At 43.4% G+C, this 25,478-nt stretch overlaps 1 protein-coding gene and 1 long non-coding RNA gene across 6 annotated transcripts in view; one reads left to right on the forward strand and one right to left on the reverse strand.

Annotated features, from left to right (window-relative positions):
- LOC133045650 (uncharacterized) lies at nucleotides 1-23,442 on the reverse strand. 4 transcript variants are annotated; one of them, XR_009690300.1, is made up of 4 exons: nucleotides 23,252-23,442; nucleotides 23,056-23,164; nucleotides 22,467-22,595; nucleotides 1-406 (listed from the first exon to the last, which is right to left on the reverse strand). It is a non-coding gene; the product is annotated as an uncharacterized LOC133045650 (long non-coding RNA). The 4 variants fall into 4 exon arrangements; XR_009690302.1 differs by lacking the exon at nucleotides 1-406 and adding an exon at nucleotides 5,599-7,190; XR_009690301.1 differs by lacking the exon at nucleotides 1-406 and adding an exon at nucleotides 18,877-19,344.
- The window catches only part of LOC133045644 (zinc finger protein 621-like), a 13,515-nt gene continuing 11,430 nt past the window's right edge, over nucleotides 23,394-25,478 (forward strand). Inside the window, exons 1-2 of one of the 2 annotated variants that reach the window (XM_061127843.1) lie at nucleotides 23,394-23,623; nucleotides 24,332-24,415. In XM_061127843.1, coding sequence (XP_060983826.1) covers nucleotides 23,552-23,623; nucleotides 24,332-24,415 — 156 coding nt within the window. In that variant the 5' untranslated portion in view covers nucleotides 23,394-23,551. Of the gene's footprint in view, nucleotides 23,865-24,331; nucleotides 24,416-25,478 lie in introns of both variants that reach the window. The other variant, XM_061127844.1, reaches the window with a different exon arrangement.

The raw sequence follows: 25,478 nt of genomic DNA on the forward strand, positions 1-25,478 counted from the left end.
CCCATTGTAATCGAGATATATTTAAAGACTGTGTTATATACAATATATTCTCTTCTGGGTAGAAAATGGAAGCACTTGACTTTCATATTGGTCCCTTTCAGACTTGAACAGTGATGACCGTATCTGCATCATGGGGCTGCTCGTGGGTGAAGTGCTGGTAGGACGCTGCGGTGAATTACGGACATTTGAGAGAAGATATCCCCGTGTCAGGTCCCTGTGATGTGAGAGAAGCTGCCTGGGAGAAACAGGAGGCATGTGAGATCTGTCAGAGTTTAGAATTGGCCTGAGTTTCCAACCAGGGCCTCTAGAAATTAATGCAGGTGGTTCAGTGGTTGAAGTTTCATGGTGTTTTCATGCAGTTGAAGTTGGGTTATCTTTGACACAGGTCATTGAGGATCTCGCACATCTGCAAAAAAATCATGTGAAATAACCAGTTAAAAAACATGTATTGGGCTTCCCTGGTGGCTCAGGGGTAAAGAATTCACCCCCAATGCAAGAGAAACGGGTTCAATCCCTGGTCCGGGAGATCCCACATGCTCTGGAGAAACTAAGCCCCTGTGTTGCAGCTACTGAGCCCACCTGCCTCAGCTGCTGGAGCCCGATTGCCCGAGAGCCCATGCTCTGCAGCAAGAGAAGCCAGTGCCATGAGAAGCCTGTACTGCAACTAGAGAATAGCCTCTAATTGCTGCAGGTAGAGATCAGCCTGTGCAGTAAAGAAGACCCAGCAAATCCAAAAAAAAAAGAAAGAAAATATGTGTACACAGTGATAGCAATTATTTATATGATTGATAGCAGTCATGTCGTGAAAGGTTTTTTTTTTTTTTTTAATCTTTAGTTTTGCTCTTGATATGTAGTTGTTTCCTTTTAACTTTGGTTTCCTAAGCACACATACACCAAAGCATTCGTCTTTGCTCCACCCATTGTGTACATTTTTCTTGGTGGTGGTTCTGGTTTGCTGTTTGCAAGCGTTGGTTTCTGCATTTCCTTTTCTCCAGATAGCATAAATTATGAGTTTGGCAGATTACTAAAGAAATAGGAGCAGATGATTTGGGGGAAATCTGAATATGCCTGTGTCATGTTTTTAAAATAATTATTTATTAATTTTTGTTGGCACTGGGTCTTCATTGCTGCACATGGGCTTTCTCTACATGTGGTGTGTGGGCTTCTCATTGCAGTGGCTTCTCTTGTTGTGGAGCATGGGCTCTAAGGTGTGTGGGCTCAGTAGTTTTGGCACATAGCCTTAGTTGCCCCATATTATGTGAAGTCTTCCCAGACCTGGGATCAAACCTGCAGCCCACCAGGCTCCTCTGTCCTCCACTGTCTCTTGGAGTTAGCTCAAATTCTTATCCATTGATCGGTGAAGCTAGTTAACCATCTAATCCTCTGCCTTCTCCTTTTGCCTTCAGTCTTTCCTAGCATCAGGGTCTTTTCCAGTGAGTCAACTTAATATCAGGTAGCTAAATTATTCGAGTTTCAGCTTCAGCATCAGTCCCTCCAATGAATACTCAGGGTTGATATCCTTTAGATTGGCTGGTTTGATCTCCTTGCAGGTCAAGGGACCCTCAAGAGGTTGTGACAGGTTAGTGAAGTAGAACTATGGAGTGCTCTTGCTTTTGACTTTAGATGAGGTCTTTTATAACTATGCAAAGGACTATGTGAAGTAATTCCTGGGAAAAGAACTTGAGTTATGCATTACAGGCACACCTTATTTTATTGCGCTTCATTATATCTGTTTTGCATATACTGTGTTTTTTACAAATTGAAGGTTTGTGACAATACTGTATTATTCGAAAATGGCTAATATTTTAGCAATAAAGTAATTTTTAATTAAAGCTGTTCCTCTTTTTTGTTTTGACATAATACTACTACACACTTCACAGATTGTAGTGTAAATAACTTTTATATGCACTGGGAAACCAAAAAATTCATGTGCCTTGCTTTCTTGCTGTATTTGCTTTATCATGGTGCTCCGGAACCAACCCACAGTATCTCCAACATATGCCTTACTAGCACTGTTGTGCTGTGCTTCGTCACTCAGTCGTGTCTGACTCTTTGCGACCTCATGGACTGTAGCCTGCCAGGCTCCTCTGTCCATGGGGGTTCTCCAAGCAAGTATACTGGAATGGGTTGCCATGTCCTCCTCCAGGGGATCTTCCCAACTCAGGGATCAAACCTAAGTCTCCCGCATTGCAGGCGAATTCTTTACCATCTGAGCAACCAGGGAGCCCAAGAATACTGGAGTAGGTAGCCTTTCCCTTCTGCAGGGGATCTTCCTGACCCAGGAATTGAACTGGGGTCTCCTATATTGCAAGCGATTGCATTGCATTGCAACCTCTTTCCCAGCTGAGCTACCATGGAAGCTGGTAAAGTATTAGCACAAATTTAAAGTAAATCCTTAAATGTTTATGGAACGGGCCATATGTTTTTTTAAAGTTGCTTTTCTATCTACATGTTTCTCCGTTGCAATTAGTGCTTTTTAAACTTCACCATGTGTCTCAACAACCTGGTATAGAAAGAGTAATTTTCTAGCCTAACTCTCAGAGATTCTGATTTTTAAAACAATGTTTTATGAGAGTATAGTTGATTTACAGCGTTGTGTTAGTTTCTGCTCTACAGCAAAGTGTCTGATTGTGGATATCCATGGTGCTGCCCAGCCCTTTAGTGTGGACCACGCTTTGAGAGAGCTGCCTTGAGCAGAAGATGTCTGGGGGCGTACATTGATAAAGCGCTTGCACTGTTAACTCAGTGGTCTTCAGGAAAGAGACCTCTAAAAATAGTTTGGGTGGTGTCACTTTAGAAGGAGAGAGAAAAGGAAGTGGAATTGGTCCATAGGGAAGAAAAGGGAAGGGGAAAGAGATCTGATGTGGCCTATGGAGAGTCCTTGAGTTCTCAACCACCAGGAAGTTCCTGAGGTGGACAGTGGCTACTTTTTGCTGTTTTTGTGGCTTATTTGCATGTTGACTGAAAGAAAATTTTTTTGCTTATATAAAGTTAATACACTTGGGTTAAAGAGAGCACAAAGTGGATGCTGCAGATGAATGGAACTGAGCAACAACAGTAAAAATGAGATGTAGCTGGGTCTATGGGATGTGACAGAAGGTGGGGCTTGGAATAAGGTTTATAGTCTTGGATGCATTCTTTGTGTGAAAAGTCACTCAGTCGTGTTCTGACTCTTTGCGACCCCATGAACTGTATAGTGTGCCAGGCTCCTCGGTCCATAGGGTGTCCAGGCAAGAATACTGGAGTCGGTAGCCGTTACCTTCTCCAAGGGATCTTCCCCAGCCTGGGATCCAACCCAGGTCTCCTGCATTGTCAGCAGATTTCAGAAGATACCTGAATCTTTCCTAACCTTTTCTGCCTCATGGAGGAGCTGTTCAGCTTCCCGCAACTTGCTTTAGGATTTTTCTTAGCTCTACTCAAAGTCAACTACTCCTTCACATAATTTCAGTTTTCCAAACTGTTATAATTACCTTATTTTCACTGTCCTTCTGAGTTTATGCCTTTCAATTTTTAATCTCTTTCTCAATGGGGTTTCAGGAGGGTGTGAATGCTATGTTCAATGGCCATCTTTAACAGAGTCTGTTGTATCTTATTTCTGCTAAGTTTATTGGGGGAAAGGGTCTATATTTGTTTTTAGGTTTTGGGTAATTATTTTGGTTCCCACAACTACCACCATCCCCAACTGTGAACTACAAGACTTCAAACTTCCCAGGTGGATTAGTGGTAAAATATCTGCCTACAAAGCAGGAGACCTGGGTTCGATTCCTGGGTCAGGAAGGTCGCCTGGACAAGGAAATGGCAACCCATTCCAGTATTCTTGAGTGAAAAATCCCATGGACAAAGGAGCCTGGAGGGCTACAGTTCGGATATGACTATGCAACTAACACTTTCTCTTTTCTGGAAGTGTAGGTGATGCTGGTGGGGTGAAGAACAGGAAAATCAACTAAAAGTCTTTAAGAAGCACTGAGATTCCATGTCACTTCCCCACCCCTCTCTCCTTGGGAGCAGTGTAGCAGGAATTTTGGGTGTTGGGGAACAACAATAGATGTTAAGTCCTTCTCCCTGTAACCAAAACCTCCTCATCTCTTGAGGATGCTGCTTCCCTAGCACCATCCCTCACATCACATATTCTGGGTCCTTTCTCTGTGAAAGTTTCAGGCCACTCTTCACCTCTGACTTTCCCCCAAAACCTCCACCTTTGAATCCTGTCATCAGGCTGGAACCTCTGGGTCCTGTGCCCTTTGTTCCTTGAAGATGTCAGCTCATCACTTGCTCTCACTCTGCTCAGCATTAATCTTCTCTTAATTCTTGCTGTTTTCAGTGGACGAGCCTGCCAACAGCTCACCTCTCATTTTCCTTCTTACCCTTTCATTTTACCTGAACCACTCCTTTGATTGTGTCCTAGACCTTTTCATGATACTGTATCTCTAGGGTTCCCTGCATTTTGCTGGACTGCTGCTATGCACCTCCTCTCACAAACCTCCCAGTACCTCCTGCCCAGTCCTCACCAGCCTCAGCTGATGGATTCTGCTCTCTGCTGGGATAACTGACCTCCAGGGAGTGGCTGTGCCTTTAGCCCTGGTGCCAGAGTGAGAAGACACAGATGGGCCCTACCTCATCTCTTCCACCTCCTTTTCAACTTGCAGTACTCAGTTCTCATTCTTGTATACTAAGGCAGTTCTGTCACATTCAGCAACCCACTTCTACTTCCTAATTCTGTGTCTGTGTGTAGTTGCAGACAACGTTATCTTTTTTTCTTTGGTCACACTATGCAGTTTATAGGATCTTAGTTCCCCAAGCAGGAACTGAACCTGGGCCCACAGCAGGGAAAGTGCAAAGTCCTGTCCACTGGACCATCGGCGAATTCCCCAGAATCTATTTTAACATGTTTAAGCAGAAATGGATTTGCTACAAACCACTAGGTAGCTTACAGAATTCCCAAAAAGGAACTAAGCTGGACTCTCACATAGGCAGATGGTCAGAAAAGGGACCAAGGACAGTACCAAGAGGCTCCAGTGGAAACCCAGCAGCTGCTGGTGCCTGCTACTAGACTGGCACCCTCACCGCACCGAAGAGAGGGGCTAGACCTCCAGGAGGTTTGCTACCTGTTCTGAGAAAAACCAAGTCATCCACATCCACTTGAGAAGGATCCTGCCTATACGGTCTCATGACCTTTATTTCCATCTTCCAAGTTGTACCTGCTCAGTGAAAATTGGTTGTATGTGTACATCTAAAGAGCAAGGGCTTCTGGGAAATAGTTTTTGAATTCTGCCTCAGAAAGTGAGATTTATAATGTGGAGCAGTCCTAAAACAGAAAGGATTTTCAAAACATTTTGGACAGCTTTTATAAAATATCAAATATTCATTTCAGGCATAGAAAATGATCAAAATTTCTGAAGAATACATGATATTCATGGGTAGGGAAGGAATATCCAGATTTCAGTTTTTGCCAAGTGAATTTTTATGTTAAAAGTAATTCCAATCAAAATTTACAAGGGAAGTTGTCTGTGTGTGTGTGTACGTGTGTACGTGTGGAACCTCACAAATTGACTCTTAGCTAAGACATTTTTGAAGAAGTTGGCTGATTTTGTGCTACCGGATAATATACATATTGATAATCAAAAGCAACAAAACAAAAGCAAAAACAAAGCCTCCCTAACCTTAACATACACTGTAATATGATTTATGTGAGTTAAAACAGCAAAGGAGTCTTTAGAAATAGACACATTTTATACACAGTTATATACCTTTATACAAAGTACAGAATTACAGAGAAAGTATAGAGTGATCAGCATCAGTGGCACAGGCTGAGAAAATACACTTCCTCTCCTCTTCTTGCTCCTCTGTTCTCCTCTTACTACTTCTTGCATTCTGTCCCACACTCCAGGAACCCAGTCCCAAATGCTGCCCCTCAGTGGTCCAACACTCCACACCTTTGCCCTATTCCTTTTCTGAAAGCAATAGTAGATATTTTGTTTCTAAACTATCTTGATTTAAAGGTTCTCAAAGTGCTTTACAAAATGTGGTCTTTTTACTCCTCTGTAAGTAGATCAGTACAAAAATCTTATTTTACGGCTGTCCAGAAAGAAGTTATATGATTTCAGTTCAGTTCAGTCGCTCAGTCGTGTCCGACTCTTTCCGACTCCATGAACCGCAGCACTCCAGGCCTCCCTGTCCATCACCAACTCCTGGAGTCTACCCAAACCCATGTTCATTGAGTTGGTGATGCCATCTAAGCATCTCATCCTCTGTTGTCCCCTTCTCCTCCTGCCCTCAATCTTTTCCAGCATCAGGGTCTTTTCAGTGAGTCAGCTCTTTGCATCAGGTGGCCAAAGTATTGGAGTTTCAGCTTCAGCATCAGTCCTTCCAATGAACACCCAGGACTGATCTCCTTTAGGATGGACTGGTCGGCTCTCCTTGCAGTCCATGGGACTCTCAAGAGTCTTCTCCAACACCACAGTTCAAAAGCATCAATTAAAAAAAAAAAAAATTCAAAAAAAAAAAAAAAGCATCAATTGTTCGGCACTCAGCTTTCTTTATAGTCCCAACTCTCACATTCATACATGACCACTGGAAAAACCATACCCTTGACCAGACGGACCTTTGCTGGCAACGTAATGTCTCAGCTTTTTAATATGCTGTCTAGGTTGGTCATAAGTTTCCTTCCAAGGAGTAAGCGTCTTTTAATTTCATGGCTGCAGTCACCATCTGCAGTCATTTTGGAGCCCCCCAAAATAAAGTCAGCCACTGTTTCCACTGTTTCCCCATCTATTTGCCATGAAGTGATGGGACCGGATGCCATGATCTTAGTTTTCTGAATTGCTTTAAGGTAAAAATCATATTGTTTTATTAATTTTTTAAAGATTTGTTTATAGCTGTGCTAGGTCTTCATTGCTGTACTCTGGCTTTTCTCTAGTTGCAGCGAGTTGAGGCTACTCTGTTGTGGTGCGCAGGCTTCTCATTCAGTGGCCTCATTGGGATGGGCATGGGCTATAGGCTCTCAGACTTCAGTAGCTGCAGCTCGCAGGCTCTAGAGCGCTGGCTCTATAGTTGTGATGTATGGGCTTGGTTGCCATGCAGCATCTGTGATCTTCCCAAAGCAGGTATCAAACCTGTGTCCTCTTCATTAGCAGGTAGATGCTTAACCACTGCGCCACCAGGGAAGCCCCCAAGCCATATTATCTTAAAAGCTAGATAATATATAAAAGAATATGTTGCTTAAAGAAAATATTTTGAAACTTCTATTACATGAAGCCCAGTTGTAGGGCTGGCTCATCTATTTCTCATAAATGAATCAGTAATGATTGTTATTTCTACGATCTCCTCACTAGTTACAATGTGTGTTAGTTGCTCAGTCTTGTCTGACTCTTTGTGACCCCATGGGGTGTAACCCTCCAGACTCCTCCGTCCATGACATTTTCCAGGCAACAATACTGGGGTGGGTTTCCATTTCCTTGTGCAAGGGATCTTCCTGACCCAGGGATCAAACCCACGTCTCCTGCATTGTAGGCAGACTGTTTACCGTCTGAGCTACCAGGACTGTTACAGGAAATTTCAGTTGGCCACAATTTTCAATTTACCCCATTACCACCTTCTTGAGGACACCTTGAATTGCTTTAGTCATGACCTGTGGCTTATGGGATTTAGTTTCCCAACCTGGGATCGAACCCAGGCCCCTAGCAGTGGAAGTGGACAGTCCTAACCACTGGACCACCAGGGAATTCCCCTTGGATTTTAATAATGATAAAAATATCTACTGGTGCTGTTTACCATTTAACATTTAAGCACAATGCCACTGAAAGTTAGATATTTCTATATCAGGTTTTTATTTTAAAAAACTACACGAACGGTAAATGATCTTGCTTCAGGACAGTGACTAGAGACAGAACTGAAGTGTATCAATGGCCACTTTCAGCTCTAATCTTTACTTTCTAAGAAAAGCAGTCTCAGATATAGCAGTTCTCAGTGTATCAAATAATTATGTGGGATAGATGAATTTTTTCTTGCCCTTGTTTTGCCGGCAATCTTAGCAGTTTAGTTATAATTTGTTCTTCAGTGAGTACTAGCAAATTGGTTATCTAAGGAAGGAGTGATGTTCATTAGATTCTGTCAATAAAAGTGCAAATAATGAGTCTCAAATGTATAGGGAGCACAAATGTGAAGCCAAATTGTGTCTGTTCCTAAGAACGAGGTTTTCTTTATAGCCACTGTTCTGGGAACAGAGCAGTTTTCTTGTACCTTTTCAGCTCTCTCATTTTACATAAACAAGATGCCTGATTATTATTTTTTAAATATTTATTTATTTGACTGCATGGAGTCTTAGTTGAGGCATACTACAACAATCTTCATTGCTTCCTGTGGGATCTTCCACTGTGGGGCACAGAATCTCTACTTGCAGCTTGAGGGCTTAGTTACTCTGAGACATGTGGGATCATAGTTCCCTGACCACAGGGGTTGAATCTGTGAACCACTGCAAGATGGATTCTTAACCACTGGACCCGCAGGCAAGTCCTGATACCTAATTATTTTATAAGCAATTAAGAAGAGGTGTCTACATTATCTCCACTTTTAATCTCTTGGCCATATAAAGTGGCTTTTAAATTTCTTTTCTTTTCTGATTAGAAATAACATGCTTTGGAGCAAAAATTTTGCCTGGAAAAATACCTAGGCCTGAATTTCACCATGTTTAATTCTTTGGTGAATATATAAACACACACACAGTGAATGTGGATGCATCCATGAATTATAATTATGCATACTCTGTCATAGAGTTCTTTTAAGTTAGCAGAATACAATGTAGGTGTCCTAGTAAACAAACGATCTATAACATGTTTAATAGCTGCATGATATTGCACTGCATGGATTTCTCTTCTTCCTGGAACTAATTTCTTATTATTGAATGTTTAGGATATTTCCATTTTGAATCTCTCTGAATACTTAGATGAACAGCCAGTACATATGATTGACACAGTTATAATTTATCATTATTTTTTTACCTCATTCCATTTAAAAGAAGTGGAATATTTCTGTTAAACTAAGGGCCTCTTTGATACCCAGCCCAAGCTCATCCTGCTTACTGCACAACAGGCCAATAAATTAGGAGATGAGTTGTTGGAGCAAGAAATAATGACTTTAACTGGAAAGCCAGCAGGCCAGGAAGATGGTAGACTAGTGTCTTACCGCAAAGAACCATCTTTCTTCAGTCAGAATTTGGGCTCCTTTTACACAGGGAAGGGGGAGGGCTCACTGCAATGCCAATGGGCCAGGGGGACCCACCCCTATTACACCTTTTGTTCTTCTACTTCGCTTATTATTTCTCCAGAGCTACTCTATAAATAATAAATGGCACTGCTTTTCATGCTGAAAAAGTCAGCGTTGGTGCGACTGTCCCAGGGATGCTGGAGAGTCATGCCCTGTGTAGCCTTGTGTGCCAGTTCTCTGTTTGTCTCGGTGGGTTATTAGTCTCTCCCCTGTTACTCAGCAACATGCTCCCCCATTAACATTATGCTTGAGGTGTATTACTAGAGGATTCAGGAAAGTAAGGGAGTAAACCAAAAAGAAACATTTAGAGCTCCGGAAATGGAGGATCCAGCATTCACAGGGTAGTGGAGGGAGGGGAGGAGAGTTGTACACCGGTCCTAGGCAGCAGCCCGTTTGGACTGGAGCAGGACGACGAAGTACTGTGGGGGTTAGGCCTCCAGGAAGAGAGGACAACAGTATTCTAATTCCAGGCACGTCATTATGCACTGTCAGAACACCAAGGATTAAAAGAAACTAAGAGCTTCTGCGGGTGTGTGGGAGTGGGGAACAGGTCACATACATCAAGGAACTGGAATTGGAGTGACATGAGACTCCTCATTAGCATCATGGGATGCTCCAAGAGGATGGACAGTGCCTTAAAAATTCTGGAGAAAATTATTTTCAGCCTAGGATTCCATCCCTAGCCAAACTGCCCATCAAAAGTAAATTAATGCAAGTAGAATGCTAAGTGCTAACTATAAATGTACTGAGAGTACTGAAACTGTAAATCACTTTGTGACCATTATAATAAAGACTGGTTCAGGTAAGAATCATCAATGGATGCTCAGTATAGGGGGAGATTTAACGAGGATCAGAATATTTGTATCATCTTCAGTGTTTCCCACGGAAGCTCATTAGTTGCAAGAGAAATCACAAAGTATCTACAAATTGCACAGCACCTTGACTGGATTATCAAAATTAACAACACCACAGAGGGGCATTTGGAGATTGTATCCTTCATACCTGATGACCTGAGAAAAGCACATCACTTGTGAGTATCCTAGTAAGGGATGATTATCCCGAATCTAATCACAGGGAATCACCAGGCAAACCCAGTATGGTGTATTTCTATTCAAAAGGGCGATTCTGTGCTCTTTTAAAAATGTGTCATAAAAGACAAAAGACGGAGAAGGTATTCCAGATTAAGTGTGACTGAAGAGATATGATGCTAAATGCAATACTTGAGTGGATGTTCTGTTGAAGGAAAAATAAACTGCTATAAAGGACAGTATTGGGCTGACATACAACATTAAAATATAGACAATAGATTAGATACAAATTGGATCAATATGAAATTTGCTAAAGGTTAAAGTATTGTTATTATGTAAGAATATTCTGAGGAAAGATGCACACTGAAGTATTTATGGATAAAGGGACATGATGTATGAACATTACTCTTTTTTATTTTTAATTATTTAATTGGAGGCTAATTACTTTAAAATACTGTAGTGGTTTTTGCCATACATTGACATGAATCAGCCATGGGTGTACATGTGTCCCCTATGCTGAAACCCCTCCCACTTCCCTCCCCATCCCATCCCTTAGGGTCATCCCAGTGCACCGGCTTTGAGTGCCCTGTTTCATGCATCAAGCTTGGACTAGTGATCTAGTTCACATATGATAATACACATGTTTCAATGCTATTCTCTCAAATCATACCACCCTCACCTTCTCCCAGAGTCCAAAAGTCTGTTCTTTATATCTGTGTCTCTTTTGCTGTCTCACATATATGGTCATCATTACCATCTTTCTAAATTTCATATATATGTGTTAATATACTGTATTGGTCTTTTTCTTTCTGAATTACTTCACTCTGTGTAATGGGCCCAGTTTCATCCACCTCATTAGAACTGATTCAAATGTGTTCTTTTTAATAGCTGAGTAATATTCCATTGTGTATATGTACCACAGCTTTCTTATCCATTCGTCTGCCAATGGACATCTAGATTGCTTCCATGTCCCAGCTACTGTAAACAGTGCTGCGATGAACATTGGGGTACACATGTCTCTTTCAATTCTGGTTTCCTCGGTGTGTATGCCCAGCAGTGGGATTTCTTCATCGTATCGCAGTTCTATTTCCAGTTTTTAAAGGAATGTCCACCCTGTATGAACATTACTCTGAAATATTTCAGAGAAAATGATCATCTGTCCCCACCCATCTACCCCTCCCTCCCTCCCTCCATCCATCCGTGAGAGAGAAAGAGGAGAGACAGAAAAAGAAAAAGCAGATATTAAAATGGAACAAAACGCTAGTAACGGGTGAATGTGTGTAAAAGGCAACACAAGTTTCATGTAACTATTCTTATTCTTAGAACTATAAGTTGGAAATATAAAAAAAGTAATATAAACATGTTTTCAGACATCCAAGGACCATATAGTTTAACCGTCATGTTATAAGAATGTGTGCTTCAGAAAAAACTACAGATGATCTAGGAAACTGGAATTCCAGCACAGGAGAGAAGGAGAAAGGAAGCCCCGAGAAGGCAACAGTAATCAGTCCAGATTGGAACAGAAGGATAAAGCATGGTGGGAGAGAGATCTGGAAAAAAAAATGGGACTGACAGATTACTTGGAAGTGTTTGAGTGTTCAGAAAATTATTGTTTCACAAATCTGTAGGAGAATTTGGAAAAAAAAAATAAGGGGCAATACAAAACAAAGCAAATTTCAAAAGAAAAAAAAATTCAGGCAACTGTGAAGTACAGGAAAAGCCAAAAACTTAAGAAAGAAAGAAAAGGTAATCATAAAACACACCATGACTTATCAGGTAATGACATTTACAGTCATGATAAGTAAACACTGCATTTGTATAATCAAACTTTGTGATATATTGGGAGAATGATGGAGTATAGTGAGATGTAAAAAATTACATCCTCAATAATCATCATCAGAACTCAACAGATTCTAAACAGCCCTGTGAAGAGCAATGTAAACGTATGTGGCCGTTGCCGCTGTTTGCCTACAAAACAGCCAAGCCCTTTGTTCCTCCTCCTGGATTTTGTTCAGCATTTCCCTCCTTCCACTGGCCATGTGTAGCAGGGGCATCCCCAAAGGGGAAATGCTCTTGGTCCAAGTTGATCATGCTGGGCCTATACCTCTCTTTTTACCAGCCAGGGCATGGCAGTGTGCTGTAGTTCTAGCTGATGACATGCTCGGGAGGGCTTCTCAGGGGTTTCAAGGCGTACATTTTACAATCTTAAGAAATACATAGCAAGTGGCCTTTAGGCATTGTCATTTCTGGAGTGGTGTTCAGAGCTCCTGAGTCATCTTGTGGGCCTGAGGGGAGCCAGACAAGATGGCAGAGGGGCAGAGCCCAGATCCTAGAGGAAGGGAGCCCTGGTCACACTACAGCCTCTCTTTTCTTTTGAAGTATCTTGTAAAGATACAATCAAGGGAGTTCCCTAGTGGTCCAGTGATTAGTGGACTAGAGTTCCCTAGTGGTCCTGTGCTTTCACTTCTTAGGGCTCTGGTTCAACCTCTGGTCAGGGAACTCAGATAACAAGCCTTGCGCATAGCCAAAAAAAAAAAAAAAAAAACCATGATACAATCAACATATAATACTATACAATTAATGACAAAAAATTGTAGTCTTCACCATCTGAATCTTTCATCTATATGTTACTGTGAACAGAGTGTATGTTATTCTGGCCTTTTGCATATGTTTATGCATGTGTTTGATTTTTAATATATGTCCATATGTATGTGTTCATATACATGTACACATACATAATTCTTTAAACCCACAATGGGATCCTCCAAGAGACCAGTTCTCAAACTTGAACATGCTTAAGAATGATCCTGAGGACTCCATAAACACAGATTACCCGATGCCATCTGCAGAAACTGCCTCACTTCAGGGCTTACACCTCAGTCCTTCTAGGAACCAGTGGACAAACTCACCTGCAGTCCTGCCATGTGAGATCCTCTGAATACTCCGATTCATGTTCCCATCCCTCCCATTTCTTTCCAATCCTGGGAGCACAACTGTCTTCGTTCTGGGTTTCCGTTCCAACCAGAAAAGCACAAAGCCTGCACTGCATCTTCTCCCTAGTCTAGTTAATGTCCTCCTTGTTTGACTTGCTACCTACTTCCAAACCCAGGTACTTTATGGAGACATTGAGAAACAAGCTGGCAGAGATCTTCAGGGAACACCAGCTGACCCGAATTGAAAAGGCTGTTTTTTAGAGATAATCCTCAATACCCTTCAGTGCAGGAGGGCCCTCAAGTGGTATATTAATAGCAAATGCCTATTAAAAAAATTTTCTTTTTGCTTCAAAGAGATTTTTATAGTGATAAGATAATTGTATCACTGCTGTGCTGTGCTGAGTTGTGTTCGACTCTTTGCAACCTTGTTATAGCCCATCAGGCTCCTCTGTCCATGGAATTCTCCAGGCAAGAATACTGGAGTGGGTTGCCATTTCCTCCTCCAGAAGTCTTCCCAATCCAGAGACAGAACCTGAGTCTCCTGAGTCTCCTGCAGTGCTGGTGGGTTCTTTATCACCGAGCCTCCTGGGAAGCCCATTTGTATCATTAGTAGTTCCTTTTAATTTCTTGGGCAAAATTTAGTAGGTGAAGAATCGAGATAAACTTGTATTTCCTCTTGGAGGTACTTCACATGGGTAAAAGAGGCCACATATTTGAAGGTTAAGGCCTGGCTCTCAGTGAAGAGCCCATGGATGGCTCTGTCTGGCAAGGCCATTGCTGGTAATATATAGACAACTGGAGGTCCATAGCTTAGGTTAAATATGCTCATTGGTTCATCTTATTGGGAGAATATCAGTTCAGTTCAGTTGCTCAGTCGTGTCCGACTCTTTGTGACCCCACAGACTGCAGCATGCCAAGTCTCCCTGTCCATCACCAACTCCCAGAGTTTACTCAAACTCTTGTCCATTGAGTTGGTGATGCCATCCAACCATCTCATCCTCTGTCCGTCCCCTTCTCCTCCCGCCTTCAATCTTTCCCAGCATCAGGGTCTTTTCAAATGAGTCAGTTCTTCCCTTCAGGTGGCCAAAGTATTGGAGTTTCAGCTTCAGCATCAGTCCTTCCAATGAATATTCAGGACTGATTTCCTTTAGGATGGACTGGTTGGATCTCCTTGCAGTCCAAGGGGACTCTCAAGAGTCTTCTCTAACACCACAGTTCAAAAGCATCAATTCTTTGGCACTCAGCTTTCTATATAGTCCAGCTCTCACATCCATACATGACTACTGGAAAAGTCACATGACTACTGGAAAAGTGACATACCTATAGTCACTTTGACTATATGGACCTTTGTCAGCAGAGTGATGTCTCTGCTTTTTAATATACTGTCTAGGTTTGTCATAGTTTTTCTTCCAAGGAGCAAGTGTCTTTTAATTTCATGGGTGCAGTCACTATCTGCAATGATTCTGGAGCCCAAGAAAATAGTCTGCCACTGTTTGCATTTTTTCCCCATCTATTTGCCATGAAGTGATCTGTGATAGTTAGGTTCCATAAAGTCACTGTGAACACTGAATTAGGAAATATAGAAGAACCCTTTCTCTCAAGGGAAGTACAGGAGTAGGTTTGTGAGACTCTGGCCATAGTTTCATCAACTAATAAAAACATGACCTTACTCAATGTGTGTTTTATTTTAGAGACAAGTTGTTTAAAATACATCATTGATTCATTAATACTGAACTCATGGCCAACAGTATCATAACACATGCCTGAATGAAGTTTATCTAACAGACGTATTTTCTCCATAAGGCACATCATAGCCTTCTTGCTCTTAGCAACACTGGATTGCATTTCAGGACATAACTCCGGAGCCATCCTAAGCAGTGAAATTACCAACAAAAAGTGGCACAGAAGTGTGAACAGAGTGACATTAAATAGACTACAGAAAGGGCACTTGTGTATAGTCTGAAGGATGAATCAAGAAGGCAGAGTCCCCTTGATCAACCTCATCTAGGAATATGCAGGGTGTGTGACTCAAGGGTTTTGCCATTCTTCACATGTCTGTGAATGACCACAAGAACACTGAGGGTATTGATTTTGGGGTTACTAGTGAATTTTAGTGAGTATAGAAATTCACAAATATAGAACCTGTGAATATTAAGGATTGGCTGTATGTATCTCTTAAATATAAGAATTATTTTAAAAACATAGCTTCAATTACCATTTTTGCTGCTGGATTCCTTAACATTATGGAGTAGCCATCAAAATTCACATTTTCCCAACTGTCTTCTTAAAGCATCTTTATGAATCCATGGATTTAATCATAGCTGACATGTTTGAATTCATTTGCAAAGATTATTATGATTCATATTATTATTTATCTTATTATTATCACCCATGGTCAGACTGTCCCATCTTTGGCCAGTAGGAGTTCTGTTTGTCCAGGCAGCATTGGTTCCTTTCCATGAGAAATGGGCTGTAGAGACCCTGCTACGGGTGCTCACTGCTATTCAGCAGTCAGTTTCCAGTGGACAGAACCGGGAAACACAGGAAGTACCTGTCTGTCTATGTATCTGTCTACCTATCTAGCTATCTACCTATTTAATCATAAAATACATCATGAATTTGAACCTGTGCTTCCTTTTAAGGTTCTGGATTATATGATTTTTACTCAATTCTTCTAATACTTGTATTTCCTACTTCCCACACCCAGAATCTTTGTTCTCAAAAACATGAATGATAAAATAGCATGTAATTATTCAGCAGTTTTATCTGACATTGCATTACCCATGTGAGAGGTCTAAAATAGCAGAACCACAGTAATATCATTATTGAAAAGTTACTTTGTTGCTGTTTTTCAAAATTGGAGGATAATTGCTTTACAATATTGTATTGGTCTCTGCCATACATCAACATGAATCAGCCACAGGCATACATATGTCCCCTCTCTCTTGAACCTTCCTCCCACCTCCCACTCCATCCCACCCTTCTAGATTGTCACAGAGCACCTGATTTGAGCTCCCTGCATCATACACCAAATTCCCACTGGCTCTGCTTTATATATCGTTATGTATGTTTCCATGCTACTCTCTCCACTTGTCCCACCCTCTCCTCCCCGACTGTGTCCACAATTCTCTTCTCTGTCTGTATGTCCACTGCTGCCCTGCAAAGAGATTCATCAGTACCATCTACAGTCCTTTTTGTACTTAGGATGCATCCCACTGGGAGTGTGCAGTCAAATACTTATAGCTTATCTCTGCAGTTTTGCTACCAAAATGGATACACAGCTAGGTTCATTTATTTCATTTTTTATATTTTGGGATTAATATTTTAAAGTGTAATGTTGTCTTAATAGATGTAAAAGAATCACATAGCATCAAAGACATATCTAGAAACCAAAATATATGCAAGGCTAGCTTCTATCTATCCCTGTCTCATCCACACTATACCTTTCTTTATCCTATAGAAAACCCTTAAAACCTTTTTGTGGTTTACTTGTCCATGGAAAAATAGAATTAAATCTGTACATATTTATACCCTTTATTATAGAAATAGTAGTATACACATTTTTCTGCACTTAAAAAAATCACTTTAACAATGTATTTTGGAAATTACTCCATAGTAGATGGAGATACTCATTATTACAATATAGTTATATACTACTCTATCATAAGGATATACATACTTTATTCAATCAGTCCCAGATTGTGGCATTTTAATTGTTTTCTGTCTTACCTATTATAATGAGTGTCCTCATTGGACACTCAGGTGAGAATCCTCAGGTGGATTCTTTACCTCGGAGCCACCACGGAAGCTCCATATATCTCTTTCATATTTGCCAGTATATATGTGAAATAGATTTCAAGAAGGATGATTACTGAATCAAAGGGTAAAAGAATATATAATTTTGCTAAGTATCTTCAAATTCTCTTCCATCCAGGTTATTCCATTTGCATTCCTTCTGTGTGCAAGCCTGTGTGTTCAGTCACTTCAGTTGCCTCCGACTCTTTGCCACCTAGGGACTGCAGTCCACCAGGCTGCTCTGTCTCTGGGGCAAAAACACTGGCACGGGTTGCCATGCCCCCCTCCCGGGTATCTTCCTGACCAGGAACCAAACAGGTGTCTCCTGCATTGCAGGCAGATCCCGTACGCACTGAGCCACTGGGGATACCCCTGTATTCCTTCTAGCGATGTGTAAAGGTGCTGGTTCTCCCAAAGTTTCATTAACAAGAGTGTACTGTTGAACTTTTTGATTTTTGCTAATCTCTTGGAAAGGCGAGAAATTGTATCAGTGTAATTTGCATTTGTTATTATTGCCCAACTTTTTGAGGAAGATACAATGTATTGGTAACATATAAGATAATAATTTCACAGAAACCCGAATCTCCTTTCTTAAAAAGTTAATGCAGCTGCATCAAATCAACATTTCCAGCTGGGGTGACTGGCTGGGCCTGAGTCCAGCTGTCCACATTAGATGGGCGTGTGGTTCCGAATTTAATACAAACTCCACTCTACCTCTCACTGGATTATAGAACCTGCCCTTCCCTGTCAGTGTTTGATCTGTCAGCCCATCCCTTGACTTGGAAAGTAGGTGTATCAGTTATCTGTTGCCAGAGAATGCGGCATCATGAGCATCAGTCACAGAACTGCGGTGGCCTCTATCACACTGAGCATTTGTTGTTCTGCATCTGGGGTGGTTGGCTGGGTGGCTGCGCTGGTGTTAGCTGGGCTCACTCACTGTGTGAGGGTTTGGTTAGCTGTCAACTGATCTAGATGAATTTTGACTGTATGGTTAGAGCCACATAGATGTGACCCCATAAGTGTAAAGCATAGTGTGTATTGGGTGGTGTGCTCTTTGTCCGGATGCCGCTCATGCACGAGCCCTCACTGCTAGGCTTATGGGGGGCTATGTCCCCCTAAGAGCCATGTGTCCTGTTCTCTGGGTGCCTCATCCCCTGATACCCACTCCCAACACTCTAGTCTCAGACGTCTGCTCGCTCAGTAAGGACTTTTGCTTCTACCAGGTCCCTCGGCTCTCTCAAAGGTGGGAATGTGGTCTGGTTCCGCGTGAACTATGTGGTGGGGCAGAAGAATGGAAGTAGTGATGTTGACCTGAAGAGAAGAAGGCTGAGCTCCCCGGGGAGAGGGATTCCTGTCCCTGACAACGTCTGGGATCAGACGGCAGCTCTTGCCTGGGTCTCCAGCCTGCCGGCCCGCCCTGCAGATTCTGGACTTTCCAAGCCTCCACGAACCAATTTCTTTCTTTCTTTTTAATTATTGGAGTATAATTGCTTTACAATGCTGTGTTAGTTTCTGCTGAACAATGACGTGAATCAGTCATGTGTACACATATATCCCTCCCCACCTCCCACATCCCACCCCTTTAGTGTTATCACAGAGCACTGAGCTGAGCTTCCTGTGCTTTATATTAATAGCAAGTCCCCACTAGTTATTTATTTTACACATGGTAGTGTATATATATGTCAATCCTAATCTCTCAATTCATCTCAGTCTCCCGCCCCCCTCACCCCCGCCCCATGTCCAAATGTCTATTCTCTATGTCTCCAACTCTATTCCTGCCTTGGAAATAAGTTAATCTGTACCATTTTTCAGATCCGACATAAAAGAAATAATACGCAATATTTGTTTTTCTCTTTCTGACTTCACTCTGTATGACTGACTCTAGGATCATCCATGTATCTACAAATGATCCTATTTCATTCCTTTCACTGGCTGAGCAATATTCCATTGGCTTCCCTGGTAGCTCAGCTGGTAAAGAATCTGCCTGCAATGTGGGACACCTGGGTTCAATCCCTGGGTTGGGAAGACCCCTGGAGAAGGGAACAGCTACCCATGCCAGTATTCTGGCCTGGAGAATGCCATGGACTGTAGAGTCCATGGGGCTGCGAAGAATCAGACACGACTGAGCAACTTGCACACACACACACACGAGCTCGTTTCTTTAAAGCTTTTTAAAGATGTGGTTTTCATTTATTTATTTTTGGCCGCACTGGGTCTTTCTGGCTAGTTGTGGCTGACAGGGGCTGCTCTCTGTTGTGGCGGGAGGGCTCTCACTGCAGTGGCTTCTCCTGTTGGGGAGCACGGGCTCCAGGCGTGAGGACGGACTTCTGAAATCGTGGTGCACAGGCTTAGTTGCTCGCAGCATGTGAAATCTTCCCAGACCAGGGACTGAACCTGTGTCCCCTGCCTCGGCAAGCAGATTCTCATACACTGGGCCGCCAGGGAAGTCCCTGCATGAGCTAATTTCTTAGTCTCTCTGTACACACACACCCCGTTGGTTCTGTTTCTCTGACTAGTGCAGAATGTTAGCAGGGGAGGGGCTTCAGCCTGTGTTGTTGCTGGTTTCCTTCTAAGGCAGTTTGAGAACAAATACGCTTCCCCACAGTGAGAATTCATTTCCTTCAGTTTTCCATGAATAGATGACTATTCCTCACATAAACAAAAGGCTGCCTTCATTTCTTGTTTATTACAATTCTATCCTTAGGATTCCATCCCTTCTTGTTCCAAGTTGCACTCTGGAGATTTCTCGAATTAACTGACAATGTGTGGTCTAAGCACCAGATAAGTGTTCTGTAATCCCTAGGTTTTTCACCTGGCAGGTTGAATGGGGTGGTCAGAGAGTAAGACTGATGTAAAAGAAGTCTTGTTACCCTGCCACGAATCTTTAGAGGATCTTTGTAGTTATACCGTTCAAAGATTTAGACCTTCCCCAAGCAATATTTATTTTCAGAAACTGTCCTGGGTTCCATGGCACGTTTCATTCAGGCCAAATCCGATAAAAGGGATGGTGCAGTCATAAGACTACGCTGAGCCATTTTGTCTCATTGAACCTACTAGAATTTGGTTACTTATTTTTGGCTGTGTGGCATGTAGGATCTTAGTTCCCTTTCAAGGACTGAACCCACCCCCTGTGCATTGGAAACCCAGAGTTTTAACCACTGGACCACCAGGGAAATCCCACTGAACCTAGGAGGATTTATACTCAAGTCTCTGAGTCTTAAAACTGGGAGGCTCTGTGTGTCTTGGATATTCTGAGTTTTGTACAAATGGCACCACTGACACACGGGCCTCACTCATCTTCCAGGATTCCTGAGCGCGCACGAGAAAGATCTCAGTAGCCAGACTCGGAAAAGGAGAAGAAGACAGGGCACAGCAGGCAAGCTGGACTCTGCGTTCAGTGGCAGAGGCTAGGCTGCTCCTCTTCCTATCACATTATTCTGCAGATATTCCATGAAGTTGTTTTTCTAAACGTCCTCTGATTTGGCAGAGGCACCTTGGCATCATGGGGAACTGGCATCTGGGAGAAGCACTGAAGGTAGTTTGCAGTGGGGGCTGATTTCGTAATTGCTCAAATTTTGCATGCTGTGCATACAACCAAACCCATCACAAACACACGCTCTCAAAATCCTCTAATGAATTCTTTTCAGTCTGTGCCTCTGCAGAGAACACGGGTGTCATCTAAAAAATAATCACATGATCTCCCAGACTCACAGTGGGATGAACGAGGGACTGATGGGCTTGACTCCCCATATTTGGAACCTCTCAATCCCCAGGTTCCAACATTACAACTCACTAGTGGGGATGCAGGGGTGAAGGGAGGAAGGGGAGCGAAGGGAGAGAAAAGGGAAACAGCCAGTCACCAGTGGAGTCACAGCTCTTCTCTGGGGAGAGACTGATGTGAGGAAGGTGGGGAAATACATCTACCACAGCATAGAGGTTTTTGAGTCAAATATATCTGGGTCTAAATCCAATTCCTACTGCTTACCAGCTGCATGACCAGAGGCAAGTCACCCAAAGCCCTGAGCCTTAGCTCCCTTACGTGTACAAAGAGGGTAAGAGCTAACTACCTTGAACAGTTGCTGGCAGGCTAAGATCATGATTGTGAAGAACACGGCACACAGTGGGTCTGCAGGAATGCAAGCTTCCTGACAGCTTTTCTTAGATGAGCGCTCAGAGAAGTCAGTGCCAGACTCAGGCCTGACTTGGCTTCCCCTTTGACAAGCAGTTATGGCAGGTGTGGATGGATGTGTGTCCACCCAGGTGGGGGTGTGTTTGAGGAAATGTGGTTTGAGGTGAGATGAGATTATCCCAGCGGGAGATACCTTTGTCTACAGAGAGGACATGATTTTCAGAAGATCCATTTAATTGCATCAAGTGGAAGCACCTGTCAGTACAATTTTCTGGGGGCTAGAAACCCACATCAGTTTCTACAGACAAAGTCTACAAACAGGTAGGTCTCCTGTGCCAATTATTCACACCTGTCTTTGGGGGCCGTGGGATTTAGGAGATTTTGGAAGACACCGTTGGGATAGTAGGATGAGTAAAGCATGAATCTAGGAGGGACAGGAGGAGGACTGCAAATACCATGACATCAGGCAGTTCAGACAATCGTTGGGGAAACACAGGAGGACTGAGCAGTGCAGCAGAGGCTGTGGGCTGTGGGGGCCGGGAATTCTCTGTCATGTTTCCATGGTGTTGAAAATGCTTTTCAGCTCCCAGGAGAAACTGTACAGATGTTGGTTAATAGGCTTTTCTAGCTCTGTGGCCTCATATTACATCTAAACTTCTTGAGGTTCAGTATTCTCACTTGTAAAATGGGGAACATAACAGTACCTACCTAAGAAATGAAGATGAAAAGCAATGATGCTTATAAAGCCTTAGCATAGTTTCTAGCACATATTAAGGTCTCATAAATCTTAGTTATTATACAAAGGCGATTTAAGTGACTAGTGCAACACAACAATGAATATGAATTGATTGCAACAAATTCATATGTTTTCAAACATATTAGTTTTTCCTTTTGGATTGCTGTTGCTATCTAGCTGTTTCTATTTGATTTTAGTATCTATTTATATGTGTAATTACAAAAGGGAGCTGGGCTGGAGCAATGTGAAGCAGATGCTTAATTTCAGGAGAATTTGAGTATACAGTGTGTGAAAGGCCCCCATCATAGGGCTTCCTATGTGGCATTAGTGGTAAAGAATCTGCCTGCCAGTGCAGGAGACATAAGAGACATGGGTTTGATCTCTGGGTCGGGAAGATTTCCTGGAGGAGGAAACGGCAACCCACTCCAGTATTCTTGCCTGGGAAATCCCATGGACAGAGGAACCTGGCAGGCTACAGTCCATGGGGTTGCAAAGAGTCAGACATGACTGAGCAACTGAGCGCTAAAGGTTCCATCACAGGGCATCTGAAACAGCAAAGGAGAAGTCCCTGGGTACCACAGTACCTGCGGCCACAGGAGAGAAGCCATTCCTGGTTCAGTTACTATCCTGGCCCTCTGTCGTTGCACAAATTGAAGATGACTTTGTAGTTAAAACCTTTCTGGACAGAGGTGCTGAATTTCTCCAAGTTGGGCCTGGAACACACATACAGGTATATGGTGGGAAAGGGCTCTAAGAATAAATGCTAATCGCTGTTTCCCTAAATTGTGTCACAGGTTGGAGTCCCAGCAGGGCTTGTATCTCTAAAAACAATACAGTTACAAAACAGAACAGCCACACAAGCACTTATTTCATGCCAGGCAGCACCGTAAACACTGCCAATCTGTGAATTCATTTAATGATTAAACTTCAACAGCCCTTTGTTGGGGTACCCCCATCATACCCATATAACAGACAGTGAATCAGGCAAACCAACTGCTGCGGATCCCGTTATTTTGAGCGGTTCAGACAGGTTTCTGAAACTAACTGGTTGACGCTCTCAACCCGTACACATCTGGCCACTGAAATGGTGGGCACTACTCTTCCCACTTCCAGTTCTCCCACAGCGGTGTAGGCACAGGGCCCAGGCCGCGTGGGCACATTGGCGCAATGTACCTGTTATCTGGAATGGCAACCACAAGTAGTGTACACCTGGGAAATCCTCAGGACTGCAACCATTCAGCCGCTTGCACCGGATTCTCATGTAGACCAGTGGTGAATTCGCCTGCAAATGCAGGAGACCCAAAGTTCGATCCTTGGGTCTGGACGATCTCCCGGAGGAGGAAATGGCTACTCACTCCAGTGTTCTTACCTGGAAAATTCCTTGGACAGAGGAGCCATGGGGGTGGCAGAGTCGGACACTACTGAAGAGACTTAGCACACAGCACATACCTGGGCCCAGAGGCCGCGATCTGAGTAGATTAAGAGGTGCCGCGAAACCCAAACTCTGATCGGCTCAGCGGCTGGAGCACAGGGGCGGAGCGACCAGCCTCTAGTTCTGTGTTACCGCGCCCACCAATGACGTCACGGGCAAGCGCCTGTCCGAAGCCCAGCCCCTTCGGGTTACGTGAGGTCGCGCCGCCGGAACCACCGAGATGGGCAGCCTAGAGGGATGGTGGACACCGGCTCTCGCTTCTGCATGATCTTTGAGAGAACCCCCTTTAGGGGTTATGAGGGAAAGAGGGTAAATTCTGGCGAGCTCTTCTTGTCAGTCCCGTTAGGCGCCGGCTTCCTCGTTTTCCTTAGCGCCTCGTCAGCACGCTGCCCCTGAACTCGCCTCCCTCTGACCGGATGCCCCGGCGTCTGGGCCTCACAGAATCCGCAGAGGTGGCTGCGGTCCCAGAGCCCTGGTCCAGTTCCTTGCCCACCGAGGCGGGATCCTTTTTTTGTCTAAAAGAAGTTGGCCCAACAGTCCCCTGTGGCCGGTACTGAAGTTTCTGATGTTTGGGGTCTCCTGCTTGCTTGGGTGGAGAGCCTCTTGGGGTCTCCCGTGCCCTGATAGCTAATATGACCATGAATATTTCACTCAGTCCAAATCCAGCCAGCCTTGTTTCCTCTCTGTAGGCACTTTTGGGAGTCAATGACGTGGTCCCCATAAGCAGTTTTTTAGGTTTTTAAGTTTGTTCAGACCCAGCACTGTAGGGGCCGAATTCGTCATGTGTGTCTCGGTCCACTCGGTGTGAATGGGCCCAGTAGCGCACTTGGGCAGAGGAGACAGGTGGTGGATTGTCCCGAATACCAGCTAGAGCAATTCATGAGAAGGTGGCGGCGATCAGCCAGTGGAGGGCTGGTAGAGACTCCTGCCAATGCTGGCAATGAGATGGAAGACTGAGCGTTTGTGGGTGATGATGTAGAAAAGGGACCATTGCGCTCATGGCTGTTCTTCTCTTAGCTTTTAAGGTTCTTGCTTTTCCAAACCGGGAAGAGTGCACAGAGCCAGGGGACATCAGCCATGCTCCAAACCACTTGGCCTCAGGTGAGCCTGCCTTCATTTCAGTCTTAAAAGTCACAGTAGCTATCAGGTCATTAGGAAGGGACCAAAAAGGCCTCACTTGGCCAGGCTGTGGTTTCCCTCTTGAGTCCATCCCCCGGGGCTAAGGTTGTAAATACGTGGTGGGGGAGGTTAGAGTCTTGTGTGGAGCCTGAAGAGTTTGGACATATAGATTTAAGTAGAAAAGGGGGGACCCAGGTCAAGAAATTCCCTCAGAATGTGAAAATCCAGATCATGTTGTACAAATAAAAGTTGTGTGCACAGATATAGAAAACAACCTTATCTAGAGGGAAACACGTTGAGGGTGGGGGATAAATTAGAAATATGGGATTAGCAAAAAAGATAAGGTTGCTAGGTGAGAAACAGCTTGAGACAAATTCTTAATTGAAGAGATTGTTCCTCAAATAGTAGGGGTATCCCAGAGAGACCTGCATTGTTCCTTCCATATGTGCTTTCAGACACTAGGCACTTAGGGCTGAGTAATGCAGACGAGTTCTCCTTTCTCATGAGGGTACTTTTACCAAAAACAAGTAAGTTGATATCATAAGTACCTTTTGCTCAAGTACAGTGCTTCCTAACAGTGAGGTCCACAGCTGGGCAGCATCAGGATCACTTGGGTGCTTATTAAAACTGCAATTTGCTAGGTGCCATCCTAGATCAGTAATTATACTGGGGAGGAGGGTAGGTCAGGTCGGGAATCTGTTGTAGCGAGTTCTGTGGGTGATTCTCATGCACCCTCTCAGATTTGAGAAGCTTCAAAGAAGCTCCTTTTGAAGGTGATCATCAGGGAATCCCTCATGGAGGTGGTCACGTGAGCTTGAGACCTCAAGGATGAGGTAGAAATAGGATGGAGAACTACTGGAGAGAGAGCCAAAGCTGAGCTTTCCAGACTGTAGAAAATGCATCAGCCCTGAGGTAGGAGAGAAAGCTGGGTGTATTCTAGGGTAGAGAGAGGTTAGAGGAAGTAATTCATTGTGAGGTGGGACAAACTAGGCACAGCTAGTGTCTCGGAGGTCACTATGAAGACTCAGGTTTCACTTCTGAGTTC

This window comes from Dama dama, chromosome 24 (assembly GCF_033118175.1).
Source record: "Dama dama isolate Ldn47 chromosome 24, ASM3311817v1, whole genome shotgun sequence".
Lineage (NCBI taxonomy): Eukaryota > Metazoa > Chordata > Mammalia > Artiodactyla > Cervidae > Dama > Dama dama.